This window comes from Moschus berezovskii, chromosome 15, assembly GCF_049115385.1.
Source record: "Moschus berezovskii isolate FMDL1 chromosome 15, NW_MosBer_1.0, whole genome shotgun sequence".
Taxonomy (NCBI): Eukaryota; Metazoa; Chordata; class Mammalia; order Artiodactyla; family Moschidae; genus Moschus; species Moschus berezovskii.
The window spans coordinates 10,577,047-10,594,556 of NC_142474.1; the positions used below are offsets into that span (position 1 = coordinate 10,577,047).

The following is a 17,510-nucleotide window of genomic DNA, read 5'->3' on the forward strand; positions in this document are numbered from 1 at the left end:
AGGGGGCAACTTTCCTTTAGGGTTCCCATAGCTGTGAAGTAGGGTGGGAAAGGGTGAGATGGAAGAGGACTTGTTAGATACTGGGCCGAGGAGTGGTGGCTCTGTGGAACCCCGGCATCTTCTCTGCTACTTCACATGTACGTGGGAGCCTGGGGGAGCAGTGGGTCTCAGCTAGTCATGGCCTTGAGGAAACAAGGCCCAGCTCCTGCCTTTTGCTGTTTAAAGGAGAACTAGTCATCGTAAACCAGTCACACAAATCGTCAGCATTTATTTCCTGGGTCCTAGGTGTCACTTATCTTGGTAGAAAGGGCAGAGAGTTAATCAAGATGGTTTTGAGCACAAAAATTCCTTCCCTAAAAATGGATCTGTGAAGCTCCAGGAGGGAACCTCAGAGCTGCATAGATGGTCCAAGAGTTTAGCTTACAATGGCTTCCAAAAAAAAAAAAAGTAAATTGTCAGCTCCCTCCCTTCTCTGCTGAGAAAAGGTTGAAAGTTTCTAAAAAGTTTAAAAGTGCTTTTTAAAAAACGGGGTAAGAAGGTGTCCTGACTCAGAAGGCTGGAAAGGCTGGAGGTGAGGGGGCTGAGCTGGGACAGGGTCTCCGCCCGGGCCACTCACCGCTGGGGCCAGGACCCAGCCTCTGAGTCCCAGCGCCCCCTGAATAAATCACATCCTTGCGGTTACAGTGTCTTGAAAGTGTGCCTGGGCTCAGGGGGGAGGTGGTGGGGGCGTGGAGCCTGAGGGTGCGGGCAGTGGGCCTTCCCAGGGTGGGGGCCACGGGAGCCCCTGGGCCCGCCGTTCAGTCTGGCCCTGCTTGCCTGGAACACACCGCTCAGAGGAGAGGCTGCTGGGTCAATGCCAGGGCTCCAGGTCCATGGTGCGTCTCCCTTCCAGCCTCCTCGGGCAAGGTCACGTTCAAGATGAGGTGGTGCCATCGCTGCTCTCGGGCTGGCTGCTGGCTTCCTTGTCTGAGGTGCCCACCTCCGCCTGTCCTTCTGCAGAGGAGAGGGAGAGGGGCATAGTCACCAACGTCAAGTGTAGAAGGAGGTCTGGCGGGGCCTGGCCATAGTGAGAATGGTGTGGATAAGCCTGGGGAGCAGGACAGGAGCTGGACTAGGGGTGGTGGTGGCCAAAGGGAACTCTACCCGGGTCTGCATCCTTATACTTTCTACAAAGGAAATGCCTCTGCTGTTACTAGTATGCGGTGGTGGTAGTTTAGTCACTAAGACGTGTCTGACCCTTGTGACTCCAGGGACTGTAGCCCACCAGGCTCCTCTGTCCATGGGATTTCCCAGGCAAGAATACTGGAGTGGGTTGCCATATCCCTCTCTGGGAGAGCTTCCTAACCCAGAGATTGAACTTGGGTCTCCGGCATTGCAGGTGGATTCTTTACCGACTAAGCCATAGGGGAATAATTAAAATCAATGAAGGGCTAGGATCATGGATGGATGCTACAAGCATCAGGTGAAGAGCTATTGAGGGTCAGGATATTTGTGTGGTTTCTCCAGAGGGAGAGGGCATGTGAGGTCCCAGCACATGACGGGTGTTCAGCAAACGGTAGTTCTTACAAGACAGGGAAAAGGGCATCAGATGATGCCGGCTGAGGACCTCCCCGATGGTCCAGTGGTTAAGATTCCACGCTCCCCATGCAGGGGGCCAGGTTCAATCCCTGGTCAAGGAACTAGATCCTACCAGCAGCAACTAAGAGTTTGTATGCCAAAACCAACATTGACGATCCCGCCCTTTGCAACTAAGACCCAGCGCAGCCAAATAAACATTAAAAATAAAAGACGATGCCAACTCAGGGGAGCACCAGGGGTGGCCTGCAGAGGGTCTAGGGTGGAGCCCGAGGCTGTTTCATTGTGGTGTGTCCTCCCCAGACCACCCCTACCTCCCTCTCTGGCCCCTGGCCTCTGTCTTGTATCCTTAGGCTGAGCCCTTTATGGGATGAAGGAGAAACTACCCTGTACCGGGATCCCTAGGCTATACTTTCCATGCAGTCACACAGCAGCCTGCAGGCGTGATGAGGGTCATGATACAATTTGAGTGAGAAAACTGAGGCCCAGAGGAGGAAATTGAGGCTCAGAGAGGTGAACTGAGTTGCCTGAGAGCCCAGCGGTGGAGGGAGCAGGGTCCTTTCCCCTGCCTGCAGCCTGTCCCTAAAGCATCTCTCTCAAGGGTTTGTAAAGGCACATCACTGCCCCCACCTCGTTCTGCCCCGGCAGCCGGCTGGGGACTGGGGTGAGTGGTGGGGCGGGGGTGTGGGAAGAACTTGGACACCAGCCCCTCCACTCCCCGCCTATCCTGGGGTGGTGCCTGCAGCAAAGACTTTGTCCCATAGGGTCCTCCTGGCCCGCCAGAAGCCTGACAAAGCAGCCGGCACTTGGGGCAGGTTTCCCAGTGTGTGACACCCTTCTGGATCCTGAGCCTCCTGCCCTGGCAAGCAGATCATTCTAGTCACATTCCCAGGACCTGCTGTTCAGCCATGTCCTTGCTGTGGGGCCTTGGGCAACATAGTTAACCTCTCTGAGCCTCTAATTCCTGGTCCAGGAAGTGAGGATGACAACACCTCCGGCCCTCCGCGGTCACCAGGCCCCCGGGAACAGCTCGGCCAGGGGTAAAGCTTCCCCTCTGCAGGTCCCAGCTCTCTTCTGGGCCAGAGAGAAGGTCCCCAAGCCCACCCCCGGGACAGACTCCCTCGGGACCAGTTTCAGAGTATGATTTGGAAAACTTCCCAGTCACATACTGCCAGGCGGTGCATTCGTATTCCTTCAGGTCCTGCTTGGTTGTTTATGTCTCATTATTTGGCCAAGTAAGGAAATACTTGTGCTTCCCACAGAAGGAAATATGGGAGCAGACAAAAGTTTGCACACAAAGGGCTTGAAGAGTGTTGACACACGTATGACCTGGGGAAGCCTGGAGGCCAGGCCTTCAGGAGGCGAAGGCCTTGCTTCCTCCTCCCTTACCCAGGCTGGGCATCGGTCTCCCAGGAGATTTAAGCAAACAGATGCTCCGGGGCCATCAGCACCTGTATCCTCTGTAACCCCCTCCCCTAGTGAGTCTGCTGGACTGAGCATGCCTTGTAGACCTGCAGGGGAAGTTGCTCATTGCAGGACCTACTAGAAGTTTCCTTGGCCAGTCACTGTAGCCTGCACTCTGCCAGGAGGGCTTCACTGACTTGAAGCCAGCACTACTCCTTCCTTGGGTCCCCTTCTTAACGGTCTGTCACCTGGGCAGACAGATGCCAAGACACCCAGATAACCTCAGGGATTTCAAATCAGATGCGAGTGGGAGCAGGCAGTAGAGGGCCTGGGTGGGTGGATGAGCCACTCCACTGAGATCGAGGGAGACAGAAAACAGTTCAGCAGGCAGATGCAGAGGCCTGGCAGCCAGCCCTCTGGCCGCAGGCCCGGCATGGCAGCTGGATGTGCTGGTCAATGAACAGCCATCAACCAGGCACCTCTGATATGCACCGAACACCGCCAGGCCCCAAGCGGTCAGGACACGGATCCCAGAGGATCCCTGGGCTCTGTAGTATCGTGGAGGTGGCCAGAGGAGGCACCTCCCGCATGGGGGAGGGCAACGAAGTCAGAGGAGATTTCTCAGCAGAGAAGTCTGGACTATAGAACAAAGAGGAACAGCCAGCCCGGCAAGGGGAAGGCCAGGAAGGACCAGACAGGGAGAGTGCATGGAGGCCCACTAGGGATTTTCAAGAAACGGAAGTTCCTTCCTCAGCTGGATCAGAGGCACGGGGGAGAAAGATGGGCCCGGAGGCTGGAGGAGAGCAGGACAGACCCAGGGAGGCTCCAGAGCCTGGGGAGGAGATTGGGCCGCAAGACAAGGGAGGGCTGGCCATGGACAGATAGGACGGTGTGAGGATGGAGGGGGAGGCTCCTGGAGCAGCCAGGACTAGGTGGAGAACATTCTAGCAGAGGAAACTGGGAGATGAAGGGGGATGGGGGATGAACTGGCAGAAGCACGGCAGGACGGGGGCTGTAGATGAATCCTGCTGGCAGCTGTCCGGGAGGCGGGGGCAGAGGCTGCTGTGCTGCTGGGAGCGGCCTGAGCCTGGTGGTGGCCGTGGGGACAGAGAGAAGCGGAGGAACCGGGAGGGATCACAGAGGGGAACCAATGGGACCCATGGGTGGGCAGGGAGGCTGAGGGGCAAGGGAAGCACTGGGATGCCTGGCCAGAGGGTCCTCATGGCCTGAGATGCTGGCACCCTCCCGCCTAGGGACTGGCTGCCCTCCGCTGACCCTGGGCCTGGGGCCCGATTTAAAGGCAGTTTCTTCCCTGAGAAAGAGGGGGCAGCCTGGGACTTAAGAGGCCAGCCCTGGGGCCCAGAAGAGGGTCTCCCACCCGGGGTGCTCAAACCCAAGAGCACCCGTGGGTTCTGACCTGCGCCCTCGAGGGCCAGCTCGCCCATGTCACCAGCCAGCTTTCGCACGCTCACGGCCTCGGAGTCTCCCTGGATGTCAGGGACCGCATTCCGGCGACCCGTCCGGTCACAGGAGATGAAGTCCGAGTAGGAGGACTCGACCTCCATCATGCCTGTCGCATTGCTCTTCAGGCCTGTGGGGACAACGGCAAGAGGGCAGAGGTGAGCCCAGGCGTACCCTGCAGAGAAGACCCAGCACTGACGGGTTCCGACAAAATGATAACTGCTGCCTTGCTCACGGACGACAAAACAGAAAGCACAGGAAACTACAAAGAACAAATTAAGTCATGCATAATTTTATACCCCCCTGAGCTACACCATCATTTTAAAGGACATCTTTCTTTTTTCTCTAAAGTTCATGATAACCCTCTACACATTTATCAATACCTTGTACCAGGCACTGGCCAGGGACCACAGATGCAGCAATGAACAAGTCAGCCCCAGTCCCTGCCCTCAGGGAGCTTACAGTCTTTTGGGTCATTTAAGGTACTTAATTACTAACACCTACGTAATAGCCACGATGCTCGGGGTTTGTAGGGAGAAAGCAGGGTGCCAGAGGAACAACCAGGGCCTGACCAAGGTTGGGGGTCAGGAAGTGATATTTTAGCTGAGATTTTAGGACGAATAGGTAGATGAGCAGTCTAGGATTGCAGGGAAGAGCACATGCAAAGGCTCTGCAGAGGGAAGGCATGGTGGATGTTAGAAATGCAAGGGTCATGGCCTGGGGGGCAAGGGGAGTGGGACTGAGACACGCAGGACAACGCTGAGCTGTGCAGGGGCCTGTTCGCATCTGCAGCTGCTCCCTCAGGACGATCAGATCAGCATTTTCAAAGATGACTCTGGCCCCTGGAGTGAGCAGGCCTGAAAGGGGTCCAGTTAGGGTATGAGAAAGATGGTGGGTGAAGGAAGGAGGTGACGATGGTCAGACAGATTCTAGATGTGATCTGGAGGATCAATCACCAGGACTTGGTGTGCAGCTGATGTTTCTGACACGAATAATGCAGGTGGACAGAGGATGGCTTGTGAGATGGCGGGTGGGCGGGGAAGAAAGACAGGTAATTAGGCTTTATTACTACAGTCAAAGTGAAAGAGGCAGTGGCTCAGTCATGTCTGACTGTTTGTGACCCCACGGACTGGAGCCCGCCAGGCTCCTCTGTCCATGGGATTCTCCAGGCAAGAATACCGGAGTGGGTAATCATTCCCTTCTCCAGGGGATCTTCCCAACCCAGGAACCGAACCTGGGTCCCCTACATTCCAGGTGGATTCTTTACCATCTGAGCCTCCAGGGAAGCCCTGTTGTTACAGAGACGGTTACAGGGATGGTGGTCAATAGCCCTGCTGGTGGATTTTACAGCTGAGAGAGAGGAGAGCCACATATATAAAGAACCATATACATATGAAAAAAGATCTGGAGATCATACTATAGCATGCTGTCTTTTATAGCTTATTGTTTGAAACTCCCTAAAGCATGCTATGAAGGTTTTCTGTAGATGATTTTTGTACACGTGCTTGGGTGTATCATAATATATTTGAAAATTCCCCTAGACATGAACACTTCCCTGGTGGCTCAGACAGTAAAGCATCTGCCTGCAACACAGGAGACCCAGGTTTGATCCCTGGGTCGGGAAGATCCCCTGGATAAGGGCATGGCAACCCACTCCAGTGTTTTTGCCTGGAGAATCCCATGGACAGAGGAGCCTGGCGGGCTCCAGTCCATGTGGTTGCAAAGAGTCAGAAATGACTTAGCAACTAAACAACAACAATAGGCAGCGCTAGGTCTTTATGTAAATATTTCGGCCTATGTCTAGCTATTTCTAGAAGTAGAACTGCTAAGCTAAAGGAAAGGGTGAAATAATGTTTAAGACACAATATTGTGACACATTTGCCTTCCTGAATGACATAATGGTATTTATAATAACCAAAAAAGATGAGTAAATAAAACTTGTAAGTTCAGTTCTGTTCCTATTTATATTCCCACCAGCAGCCTGTAAGACTGTCCATTTATCTGCACCCTTGTCAAGAATGGATACTGCTATAATACATATTTTTTAAAAGGCTAATCTGCTAAGGGAATATAAGTATGTCCCTTTGAGCACCGATGATTTTCTGAAGGCAATCAAATCACACAGTCACCACAGGGATTCCGGCCACTGGGCAGATCCTGAGTTAGGAAGCGGGGTTGGGGGTGGGGTCTAAGACACTGGCCTGACCATAGGAGTTCACAGTACCCTAGCTGAGATGGGCCCAGCAAATCCCAGTTCCAGACACATGATGGCAAAGGCCAACGCTCTTCATAGTGTGAGGATGCTTACTGCACACGGTCGGTGACAGGGAAGCTCCCAAATGTCCCTGAAAAGGCTAGGCATTGCATGAATTATGGAGTATTCAAAAAACAACCTACACCAGGTGGACACGTACTGATGACAAAGTGTCAGAGATAAACCATTAGCTGAAAAATTCAAGGGTATTCCTGGTGGTCCAGGGGTTAAGACTCGGCCTTCTGAAGCAGGGGGTGTGGGCTAGATCCCTGGTCGGGGAGCTAAGACTCCCACATGCCTCACAGCCAAAAAGCAAAAACATACAACAGAAACTATTGTAACAAATTCAACAAAGACTTTAAAAATGGTCCACCTCAAAAAAAAAGAAAAATGCAGATTGCAAAACAACATCTTAAAGAAAACTCAGTTTCAGCTCATACAACTCAACAACACCAAAAAAAAAAAAACACAACCCAATCGAAAAACGGGCAGAAGACCTAAACAGACATTTCCTTAAAGAAGACATGCAGAGGGCCAATAGACACATGAAAAGACGCTCAAAATCACTAATTATTAGAGAAATGCAAATCAAAACTAAGAGGTACCACCTCACAGAGGGTGCGGAGAAAAGCGAACCCTCCTACACAGCTGGTGGGAATATAACTTGGTTCAGCCACTGTGGAAAACAGTATGGAGGTTCTTCAGAAAACTAACATGATTTAGCAATCCCACTCCTGGGCATGTGTCCAGACAAAACTCTAATTCAAAAAGACGGACGAACTCCTGTGTTCATAGCAGCACTACTCACAATAGTCAAGACGTTAGAAACAACCTAAACGTCCACGGACAGGTGAACAGATGAAGGTGTGGTGCATACACACGACGGAATACTGCTCATCCATAAAAATGAATGAAACAACGCCATGTGCAGCAACATGGATGCAACTAGAGACGATCCTACTAAGTGAAGGGAGTCAGAAAGGCAAACACTATGCATGGTATCACTTACATGTAGAATCTAAAACATGACACAGATGAACCTACCTACAAAACAGAAGCAGAAACAGACAGAACAGAGTGGCGGTTGCCAAGGGGAGGGGGCTGGGGGTGGGAAAGAGCGGAAGGTTGGGGTTGGCAGACACAAGCTTCCATACACAGAATGGATAAACCAGGTCCCACTGTATAGCGCAGAGAACTATATTCAATATCCCGTGATTAACCATAATGGAAGAGAATATAAAAAACAATGTACGTGTGTGTGTGTGTAACTGAATCACTTTGCCGTACAGAAATAATTAACAAAATATTGTACATCAATCATACTTCAATTAAAAAAAGAAAGATAACTCAGTTTCTGTGGCAAACACAGCAGATACAAGAAAAACACCTTGCCGAATGTGGTACTTTGTGACGAAGAGGAACTTTCAGGCCTAAGACTAAATTTTTATAATGGTAGGAGTCTGTATAAGCCCAGGGTATTGTGCAATGCTTTCAGAAAGTAACCAACCTTGGCAGGAAGCTCCCAGAAAGCGCCCAGGGTGGGGCTCAGTAACTGGCGTTTGTGAGAGAGAGAGAAAGAAAAGAGGGGCTTGACCCACACTTCCCCACAGCCCCAGGCTGAGAAGAGACCCCCGGAGAATGAATGAGGAGGCAGGAGGCGTCCTGCAGTAGGAAGAGTAAACAAACGGACACGTGACCTGTTCTGTCGCCAGACCTTGAGCGAGACTGCCCCCCTCTGGGCCTCCCTTTCAGTTCAGTTCAGTTCAGTTGCTCATTCGTGTGCGACTCTCCGCGACCCCATGAATCACAGCACGCCAGGCCTCCCTGTCCATCACCAACTCCCGGAGTTCACTCAAACTCATGTCCACAGAGTCGGTGATGCCATCCAGCCATCTCATTCTGTCGTCCCCTTCTCCTCCCGCCCCCAACCTTTCCCAGCATCAGAGTCTTTTCCAGGGAGTCAACTCGTGGCATGAGGTGGCCAAAGTATTGGAGTTTCAGCTTTAGCATCAGTCCTTCCAATGAACACCCAGGACTGATCTCCTTGCAGTACAAGGGACTCTCAAGAGTCTTCTCCAACACCACAGTTCAAAAGCATCAATTCTTCAGCGATAAGCTTTCTTCACAGTCCAACTCTCACATCCATACATGACCACGGGAAAAACCATAGCCTTGACTAGACGGACCTTTGTTGGCAAAGTAATGTCTCTGCTTTTTAATATACTAAAGGCCCTTTACCAGGACTATAAAATAGAGTCAAGGCTGGGCCAGAATGCCAAGGCCATCCCCGCAGCTCCAGCAGGGGGCGCACCAAGCCAATTTGTCTAAGATGCCTTGAAAGAAAGACATTGCTCTAGTTGTATTGCTGGCTGCTTCTTGGCCAAAAAAAGAACAACAAAAAACAACTCCAGGCTCTGAATCTGCCAGAGGTGGTTCTTCCGTAGGTCATGGAAGGTTCACTGCTACACTCTCCCTCTGGGGAAACTGCTCAAAGCTTCAGAACTGGGGAGTGGCCTGTAGTAATAGCAGTGATAACACAGAATAAAATTTATAACGAAAGTTCCAACCATAATAGTAAAAGCAACAGTAATCAAGTCATTATGCTTCCTGTACCTCGCTTACTGAATTTACACAGCAGCCTCTAAGGTCTGTGAGGTGAGTTTACCTATCACCACAACCTTGGAAGGTCTGTTTCAGGTGGCAGGGCCCGTACCTGCCAGAGGGAGGGAGGTCCTGGGCAGGCCACACCAGCTCCCAAGCCCCAGCTCCTCAGGGCTTTTCCTCCAACTAGGATGTGGGCTCCACGAGAACCAGTATTTCTGTCTGGGTTTTCACCAGGCCAGGCCGAAAGGCCTAACCCCAGCAGCTAAATCATACGCTCTGGCTGCTCCGTCCTCAGCTTCTCGCCCAGGGCCTGGCAAACAGCAGGTGCTCAGGAGACACTTGTCAGATTAAATCTGAGTCTGTCCACCGCTCTATCTGCTCTCCAGCCCTCTTTCCCTGCCTGTGGGGACCAGTGGGAAAGGCTTCTGTAGGTCACAGATGGCTGTGCTGATGTTCCCGTCCTGGGTCTCCAGCATCTGACACTGTGGGATGAATGGAGTTACAGGCTCCATTGGAAAGGCCTTCTTGAACTGGCAACCTGGGGCTTTGGCTCCTGCCCTTGCCCAGCTGACCTTACAAGCTGCCCAGCGCAGGAGGCCGACCTTCCTGGCTCAGAGAGGGAAGTGTGCCAAATTCAAAGGCCAATCCCGGAAGACATCAACTGCCACCAGTGTGCTCTGGCTGCCTCCCTGCCCCCACCCCCGCAGGGATGGATCTAGGGAACACACTATTTTCATTTTTCTGCAATATTTATATATTTTCCCTTCATTCTCTGCTCTTAAAAGTCAACAGCAAATGGGGAAATAGGAGCAACCATCCTCAGAGTTGGAGGCTGCCATCAGCAAATGCTTGTTCTCAGACTCTGTTAACGAAAGCATCAACGCCAGGAACTCTGAGGAGTAACTTGACACAATACACCAAGAAACCTCAACTTTTCTCATACCCTTGAGCCAGTAAGTCGGCAAGCTGACAGGTGAGAACAGTCCCTGGCTATATCAGCTTGCACTGCTCCTGAGGGTAAAACGTAGCATCTTTCCATGTGTATTTCCTTTTCTTTGAACTGTACTCAAATCCTTTTGCCCATTTTTCCATTAGATGGTAGCATTCCCATTGATTTGTGGGAGTTTCTTTATATATTGAGACAATCAGTCTTTTACATTAAGAAGCATTACAAGTATTTTTTGGTTTTTGTTCTCTGATTTTATTTCTCTACATGCACACTTTTTTTTTTTCTATTCATGTAGTCAAACTGATCCATATTTTACTGTATGGTTTTCAGGTTCTGGATCATACTTAGAAATGTCTTCCCCACTCCAAGATTAGTGAAGAATTCTCTTTTGCTTATTTCTTGTACTTTAGTGGATTTATGTTTCATATTTAAATCTTCGATTGAGCTCGAATTTATTTGCTATGAGGTATGAGAAAGGGAATCTACCTTAATTTTTCCCACTTATCTCAAAATGTTTTGTGGAATCATCAAACTGAAATGGCTCCCTGAGCTCATGGAAACAAACCTCTCATTAATAGCTGGGGAAAATGAAGTTCAGAAAGGGAAAGTGACTCACCCAAAGTTCTTGATCCAGCATCTGATCTCCTAGTCCAGAGGTCTTTCTCCCATGCCTTGCTGCACCCCTGGGGGTCAGAGGCCCCAGCGATATGACCCATCTCTTGGGGGCGTGTGGTTGCCAGGAGGCATCCAGTGCCAGTGTGTAGCCCACGCCCCTGTTTATGAGCTCAGAGACCTTGGACAACTGCCTCCATTTCTCAGGATCCCAGTTTCCTCCTCAGCCACATGGGGAGAACAGTAACACCTGCTTAGGGGGCTGTTGTGAAGTTAGTGGGACAGTGTGCTCAAAAAGAGTCTGATAAGATGCGTGCAAGGGAAGAGGCTCACAGTAAGTCATTACTACCGTCCATTCTCACTGGGTGACTTATCAGTAAAACTGTCCTAATGACGCTTTCTTTCAGCTTCTTTGTTTTTTATTCTATGTTTAGTGATGCACAGAAGGCCAAAACTCACACTTCCTGCTTCTGTGCTTTATGGTGCTGAGTGAATTAAATTCCACAAAAGCGGCGCCATGGCTGACATGTGGACTGCTGCATCTGATAGGCCTGGCACAGTGAAGCCCAATGAATATTTCAAAGTGAGTGAATGATAGAAGACGGTCTAGATTCCAGGGCAGAGCAAAGACTATGCAGCTTTGCCTTATAATAGGGGCCGGAGGTCTGGCTCAGTCTCTTTACAGCAGGGTGACCACCCTTCCCCCACCCCGGGACCCTCCCTCTCTCCCAGCTTCCTTTCCCCCCATCAGAATAACCAGGTTGAAATATGATCCCTAAATGTCTTCCAGTCCTGAAACTTCATTCACCCATTCATTCAGTGTTCACTGAGTACTTTTTATACGCCAGGCACTATGCCAGGTATGGGGTATGCACTGGAGCCAAAAAGATATTTACAATGTGATAACAGAAAAAGGCACCGGAAATCAAAACTACAATGAGATGTCACCTCACGTTGGTCAGAATGGCCATCATCAAAAAGCCTACAAATAATAAATAATGGATAGGGTGTGGAGAAAAGGGAACCCACCTACTTTGTTGGTGTGAATGCAAACTGATACAGCTTGGAGAACAGTATGGAATTGCCATATGACTCCTGGGCATGTATCTGGAGAAACTTCTAATTTGAAAAGATACATACACCCTAAAGTTCAGAGCAGCACTATTTACAGTAGCCAAGACATGGAAGCAACGTAAATGTCCATCAGCAGATGAAGATGTGGTGTTTACATATACATATATATAATGGAATATTTCTCAGCCATAAAAAAAGAATGAAATAATGCCATCTGCAGCAACATGGATGAACCTAGAGATTATCATACTAAGTGAAGTAAGTTAGGCAGAGAAAGACAAATACCATGTAATACTTATACGTGGAATCTAAACTAAGGATACAAATAAACTTATTTATAAGGCAGAAATAGACTCACAGACACAGACATAGAAAACAGACTTACGGTTTCCAAAGGGAAAAGGGGAGGGAGGAATAAATTTGGACTTTGGAATTAACAGGTACATACTAAAGCTGAAACTGCAGTACTTTGGCCACATCATGCGACAAGTTGACTCACTGGAAAAAACTCTGATGCTGGGAAAGGTTGGGGGCGGGAGGAGAAGGGGACGACAGAGAATGAGATGACTGGATGGCATCACTGACTCTGTGGACATGAGTTTGAGTGAACTCCGGGAGTTGGTGATGGACAGGGAGGCCTGGCGTGCTGTGATTCATGGGGTCGCGGAGAGTCAGACACGACTGAGCGACTGAACTGAACTGAACTGAACTATACTATACGTATAATAGATAAACCAACAAGGAACTATATTCAGTATCCTGTAATATCCTATAACAGGAAAGAATCTGAAAAAGAAAATATATGTGTGTGTATATATATGTGAGACTGAAGCTATATATACATATGAGACTGAATCGCTCTGCTGTACACCTGAAACACTGTAACTCAACTATACTCCAATTAACAAAAGAGAGACGGGCATTAACAAATAAACGGATCTATCACCAGGGACTGTGGTGACTGCTGTGGAGGAAGAGAACAGGTTTCTGTGTGTAGGGGTGGTTCAGCTCAATGCTGTACTGTCAGGGAAGGCCTCCTTAAGGATGTGATCCTGTGCTGAGGTCCACAGGAAACTCAGACAGGGTGATTTAGATACAGTCAACAGCCGATCTGGGAATAAGCGATCTACCGTCTTCTATCTCAGCTTGAGCCCTGAGTGGTGCTCAAGCCTGATGCTCTTCTGCTTCTCCCCATCTTCAGGAGGTTTGGGGGCCTTCCTCGGGGTGAAGCGTATGGCCCTGAAAAGGAAGAGGCTTTGGGCTCAGCTTCCCAGACCCTTGGTGGCCTGGGGTCAGAGGCTGCGCTCCCGCAGGTGCTTGCCCTGGGCACTGTCTGGTTTCCCCACGGGACGCTGTCTTCTCCCTTTGGTTGTTATTCTCCCCCCAGCTCTGTAAACTGAAGAGGCCCCAGCTTTTGCCAAGAGCTACACAGTCTGTTCCAAGTCTGCAGCTATTAGTCCTCACAGCTCAGGCAGATTCCATGACAGCGCCAAATTGTTTTCCAAATATACCAGAAAGGTCATTTCCTGTTTTTTTTTTTTTTTTCTTTTTTAAAAATTAAGTATTTGCAGAGACGGTACAAATGAGAAAGCAGAGCCTTCTGCAATGGACACGGAGCAGACAGTGGGACTTGGTTCCCTGGGACAGGCTGCCTCAGGGGTGAGGAACATGCTTTCTAAGGCTCCTCTGAGGGAAAGCAAGTCCTGTGGAAACCTGATGGAAATACCAGGGCCTGCCGAGGTGGCATTCCTCAAATTCAGAGGAAGCGGCTTTTCTCTGTGATGAGAAGCCAGACCCAGAGAGGCACGGAGGCGGGCAAAATAAAAAGGCCAGGGCCCCAGACTGAGCGCATTCCCAGAACCTGGGAAAGGGCAGGGCGGTGGTTCTGGGAACGCGCCCCGGTCTGCTGGGGTAGAGCCCCAAGCTCTACCTAGTCCCTGAGGGACACGCCCAGGGCGGAGTCGCCAGAGAGGAACCCGGCTCCTACCAGGGCAGCACCTGATGCCCACAGAGAGGCATCCTTTGGAGGAAGCTGGGCAGGGCCTTGGCCTTCGCACCCAGGGGGCCAACACCACGCGGCCGGGAGGGCAGGCGGGGGAGAGACCTGCTTTGGGAGGGAAGGGGTGGTGCTGAGTCACAGGAGGTCTCCGTGGACGCCCTTCTCCTCAGGCCACTCTCCGCTGGGGGCCTGCAGACCCCACACCCTCTGGGCCTCCCTCCAGCCTGACGGGCCACTTCTTACCCTGGTCCGTGCAGGCGCCTCCTCTGTCAGGGAGCGTCATGCGAGAGGCCCCCGCCCTAGCACCAGGCCCCGGCCCTCTTCTCCATGTGCCCCCTGGGGGCTCTCACCCTTGCCCTTAACAGTCGGGGCGGGTGGCTCCCCAGGCTCTTCAGAGCTCTAGAGCGGGGCCTTGAACCCCTCACCAGCATTTCCGACTTCACGTGTCCAGTCAGAAGCCTGCTCCGCCAGCCACCCCCCAGGTCGGTGACGGAACCAGAGGCGGAGGCTGCTCACGCTGGAACCCTGGGGCCATCCCAGGGGAACGGAGTATTCTCCTTCTTCACTCCCGGGCCGGTCCGTCGCCGGGCCGGTCCTTCTGCTTGCGGAGCTGAGCCTGAGTGGGCGCCCTCTCCCCTCCAGCTCCCGGTCTCCACCACTGCTCACTCGCGCCCCCGGCGGCCGCGGCGCCTCACCACCTCCCTGCTCCCCGCTTGCCCTCGACCCAAGGTCTGCGCCTGCCACGAGGGCCGGGCAGGGTGCGCGCCTCGGACACTGGGGCCTGTGGTTCCCCCCTTCTTTCGGCCTTGGATGCTCCAGCATTTCACCTCTGGCCAAGTCCAAGCTCTCTACACCAGCCCCTGACATCCTGCACTGACCCGGCCCCGCCTTCTTCTGTGAGCTTTTGTCTCATTTCCACCTTTTTCTTGGCCCATTTGGATCTTTAATTCCTTATACTAGCTCTTCCGGACTTCAGGGCCTTCATGAGACTCTGTGCTCGGCCTGGAACATTCTCTGTCACTTTTCTTTTTATAGAGCCTCTTAAATGGATGCCTAACCCTGCCTTTTTAGGCACTCCTGCTGTGGGACCCCGACACGGGGCCCTGCAGGTCGTGAGTGCCCGTGCTCACCCAGCTGCGTGTGGGCTGAACACCTGCAATCCTGCATGATGCGGGGACACAGCGAGGGCCTGGGGTCGCTCAGCTGCTGTCCCTAGAGTTGCGCGCCTCAATGGCCACAGAATCCTCTTCTGTATAGGGGTGTGCCAACTGCCTGGAAAGGGGCTCGTAGGGAATAATCAGCGCCGGCAGTTACAGAGTCCTGCCTGCCTGCCACACTGCTAAGCATCTTACTGGCATCTCACTTAATCGTACAGCAACTCTCTGGGGTAGGAAGCATTACTACTTCAGTCCTACACAGGAGGAAGCTGAGGTACTGAGAGGCCAGTACTTGCCCAAGGTCGTAGCATCCACTGAGTGTGGAGGAGGAGGGAGCCTGGACTGTTGGGACAGGAAGCTCAGGAATGAGTTAGCGTCAGGCCTGGCAGGCAGTCAGGATTCACTGAAAACTGCCCGCTCCCCTTTCTCCCCGTTTTTTCCCTCTATCCCCCACCTCATGTCAAGGCATTTCTGAAGGAAGGACAAGAAAACAATGAAGTCCCTAGGAAAGCACTTTACAATGCTGGGGAAAGCATATACCCAGATGCACTTTACCCAGGCTTAAGCAAAATTCTGTTGAGAATGTTTGACTGTAAATTTAAAACCTTATGACTCTATCCAGTAAAATTGGGTTGATTCTCTGAACTCTACCACAACAAATTCTAATTTTTGTCATCTAACTTTGGTGAAACAAGTATTGGGGGTAGACATTTAAAAAACCCTTGCCTACTCTGCCACTGTGTCTCTCCCTATGGCTAGGCAGTATTAGCACTTCATGGAGGGCTGGGGTTGGGCGTTTGGGATGGTGATACAAGCTCTTCAAACCACGGGAGTCTGTGCTTCTACGGAGCCTTGGGAAAGAAGCAGAATACAGCCCAACAATATTACTGCTTGGAGACTGAGTCTCCCCAGGTCTTCGATGGTTTGCACATTATCTATACTTGGTGAGGGCTCCGCTAAAACACAAGGTTCCCAGAGGCCAGCAGTCCCTGCTGGAATGTGGAAGGAGGGCCGGAAGCGAAGTGAGATCACTTCCCAGCAGGCTGGCCAGAGCTCCAGCTCCGCTGATGCCAGGCTGGGTGCCTCTGGGCAAGGTTCTTGTCTCTCCAACCTCGGGGGTCTCAAGCGTAGAAGAAAGGGGTAAGCTGGGCATCCCTGTGGTGTTTTTGAAACACGTCTGCAAGTTCTTTAACATTTCTCTTGTCGAGAGGTGGAGTGTAATTTGTATCCTCGTGAATGAGCTGGCTGTCATGACTTGCCTCTAACTAACAAACAGAAGTGATGACATGTGACTTCCAAGATGGGGTTAGAAAAAGTGTCACAGCTGCCATCTGGCTGTCTCTTGGGACACTTGTCTTGGGAGCTCTGAGCTGCGTGTAGGAAATCTGAGGCTGCCACATTTTAGGGAAGCCCAAACCAGTCACATGGAAAGGTCCTCGGGTGGCCATGGAGGGAGATACAGCAGGCGGTCCCAAACTGATTCCTTGAGGCTCCGACAGCAGCCACTACCTGCAACTGCATGGGAGATTCAAGCCAGAACTGTCCAGCTGGGCGGTCCCCAAATTCCTGACCCACAGGAAAAAGCATGAAAGGTAACACGTCACTGCTGTCGTTTTACACCACTGAATATTGGCAGTGGAGTGTTATGCGGCAGTGGATAAACAGGGTAAGCTCTAAGGTGACTTCCAGCTCGGGGTCCCTCTACAGTACTTCTAAATGTCTACAGAAAACATGCCCCAAAGCCACGGTGGAGAATTAAAAAAAGCAAAATATTATCTCTATAATATGAATTCATTCATCTATTCATGCAATTAAATACTACTGGTCACTCAGTGTACCAGGCTTGGGACTAGGTGCCACAGATGCAAAAGCAGTGAGACGCCAGGGGCCCCGGAGGGACAGTCAAGGTCTACGTAGGGAGCTTGACTCAAACACCCGTAATTCTTAACCAGGGATGAGGGGCAGGGGCGCACAGACCAGAATTCCAAAATCACAGGTGAACCACAGCTTCAAACTATCCCTCCTGCCTCCCCTGGGGATTCTGAAAGTGCCCCAGAGGGGGACGCGGTGGGTGTTTTGTAGCTGATGACCACTGCCCATATCAGCCTCTGTTCCTGATGGAAGGTGGCATGCCCCACACACGTGATGAGAGAGGAAAGACTTTAGGGACCGATTCTGTATAGGAATCTTTTAAACCTTTAAGAATCTTTGAAAAGCTTGGTTGCTAGGAACTGTAAAAATAAGATGTACAAGGCAGAGCGGGCTCAGAAACCCGCCACTTACACACAGTCACTGACTTTAAAGAAATGCCCCCCTCCCTCCTTTACATTATTGCTCACTGGGCACCCAGGATTCAGCAAGGAATACAACAGACTCTGCCTTCAGGAAGCTGACAGTCTGTTGGAGTGACTCATACTAACG

The 17,510-nt window shown here is 51.2% G+C and overlaps 1 protein-coding gene across 6 annotated transcripts in view; it reads right to left on the reverse strand.

Moving 5' to 3' along the window:
• Positions 1-248: 248 nt before the first annotated feature.
• PKIG (cAMP-dependent protein kinase inhibitor gamma) overlaps positions 249-17,510 on the reverse strand; it is a 79,157-nt gene continuing 61,895 nt past the window's right edge. For all 6 annotated transcript variants that reach the window (XM_088843752.1, XM_088843750.1, XM_088843749.1 and 3 more), the window contains 2 exons: positions 4,397-4,570; positions 249-993 (listed from right to left, as the gene is read on the reverse strand). In XM_088843752.1, the coding sequence (XP_088699878.1) occupies positions 914-993; positions 4,397-4,547 (231 nt within the window). In that variant the 5' untranslated portion in view covers positions 4,548-4,570 and the 3' untranslated portion in view covers positions 249-913. The remainder of the gene's footprint in view (positions 994-4,396; positions 4,571-17,510) is intronic.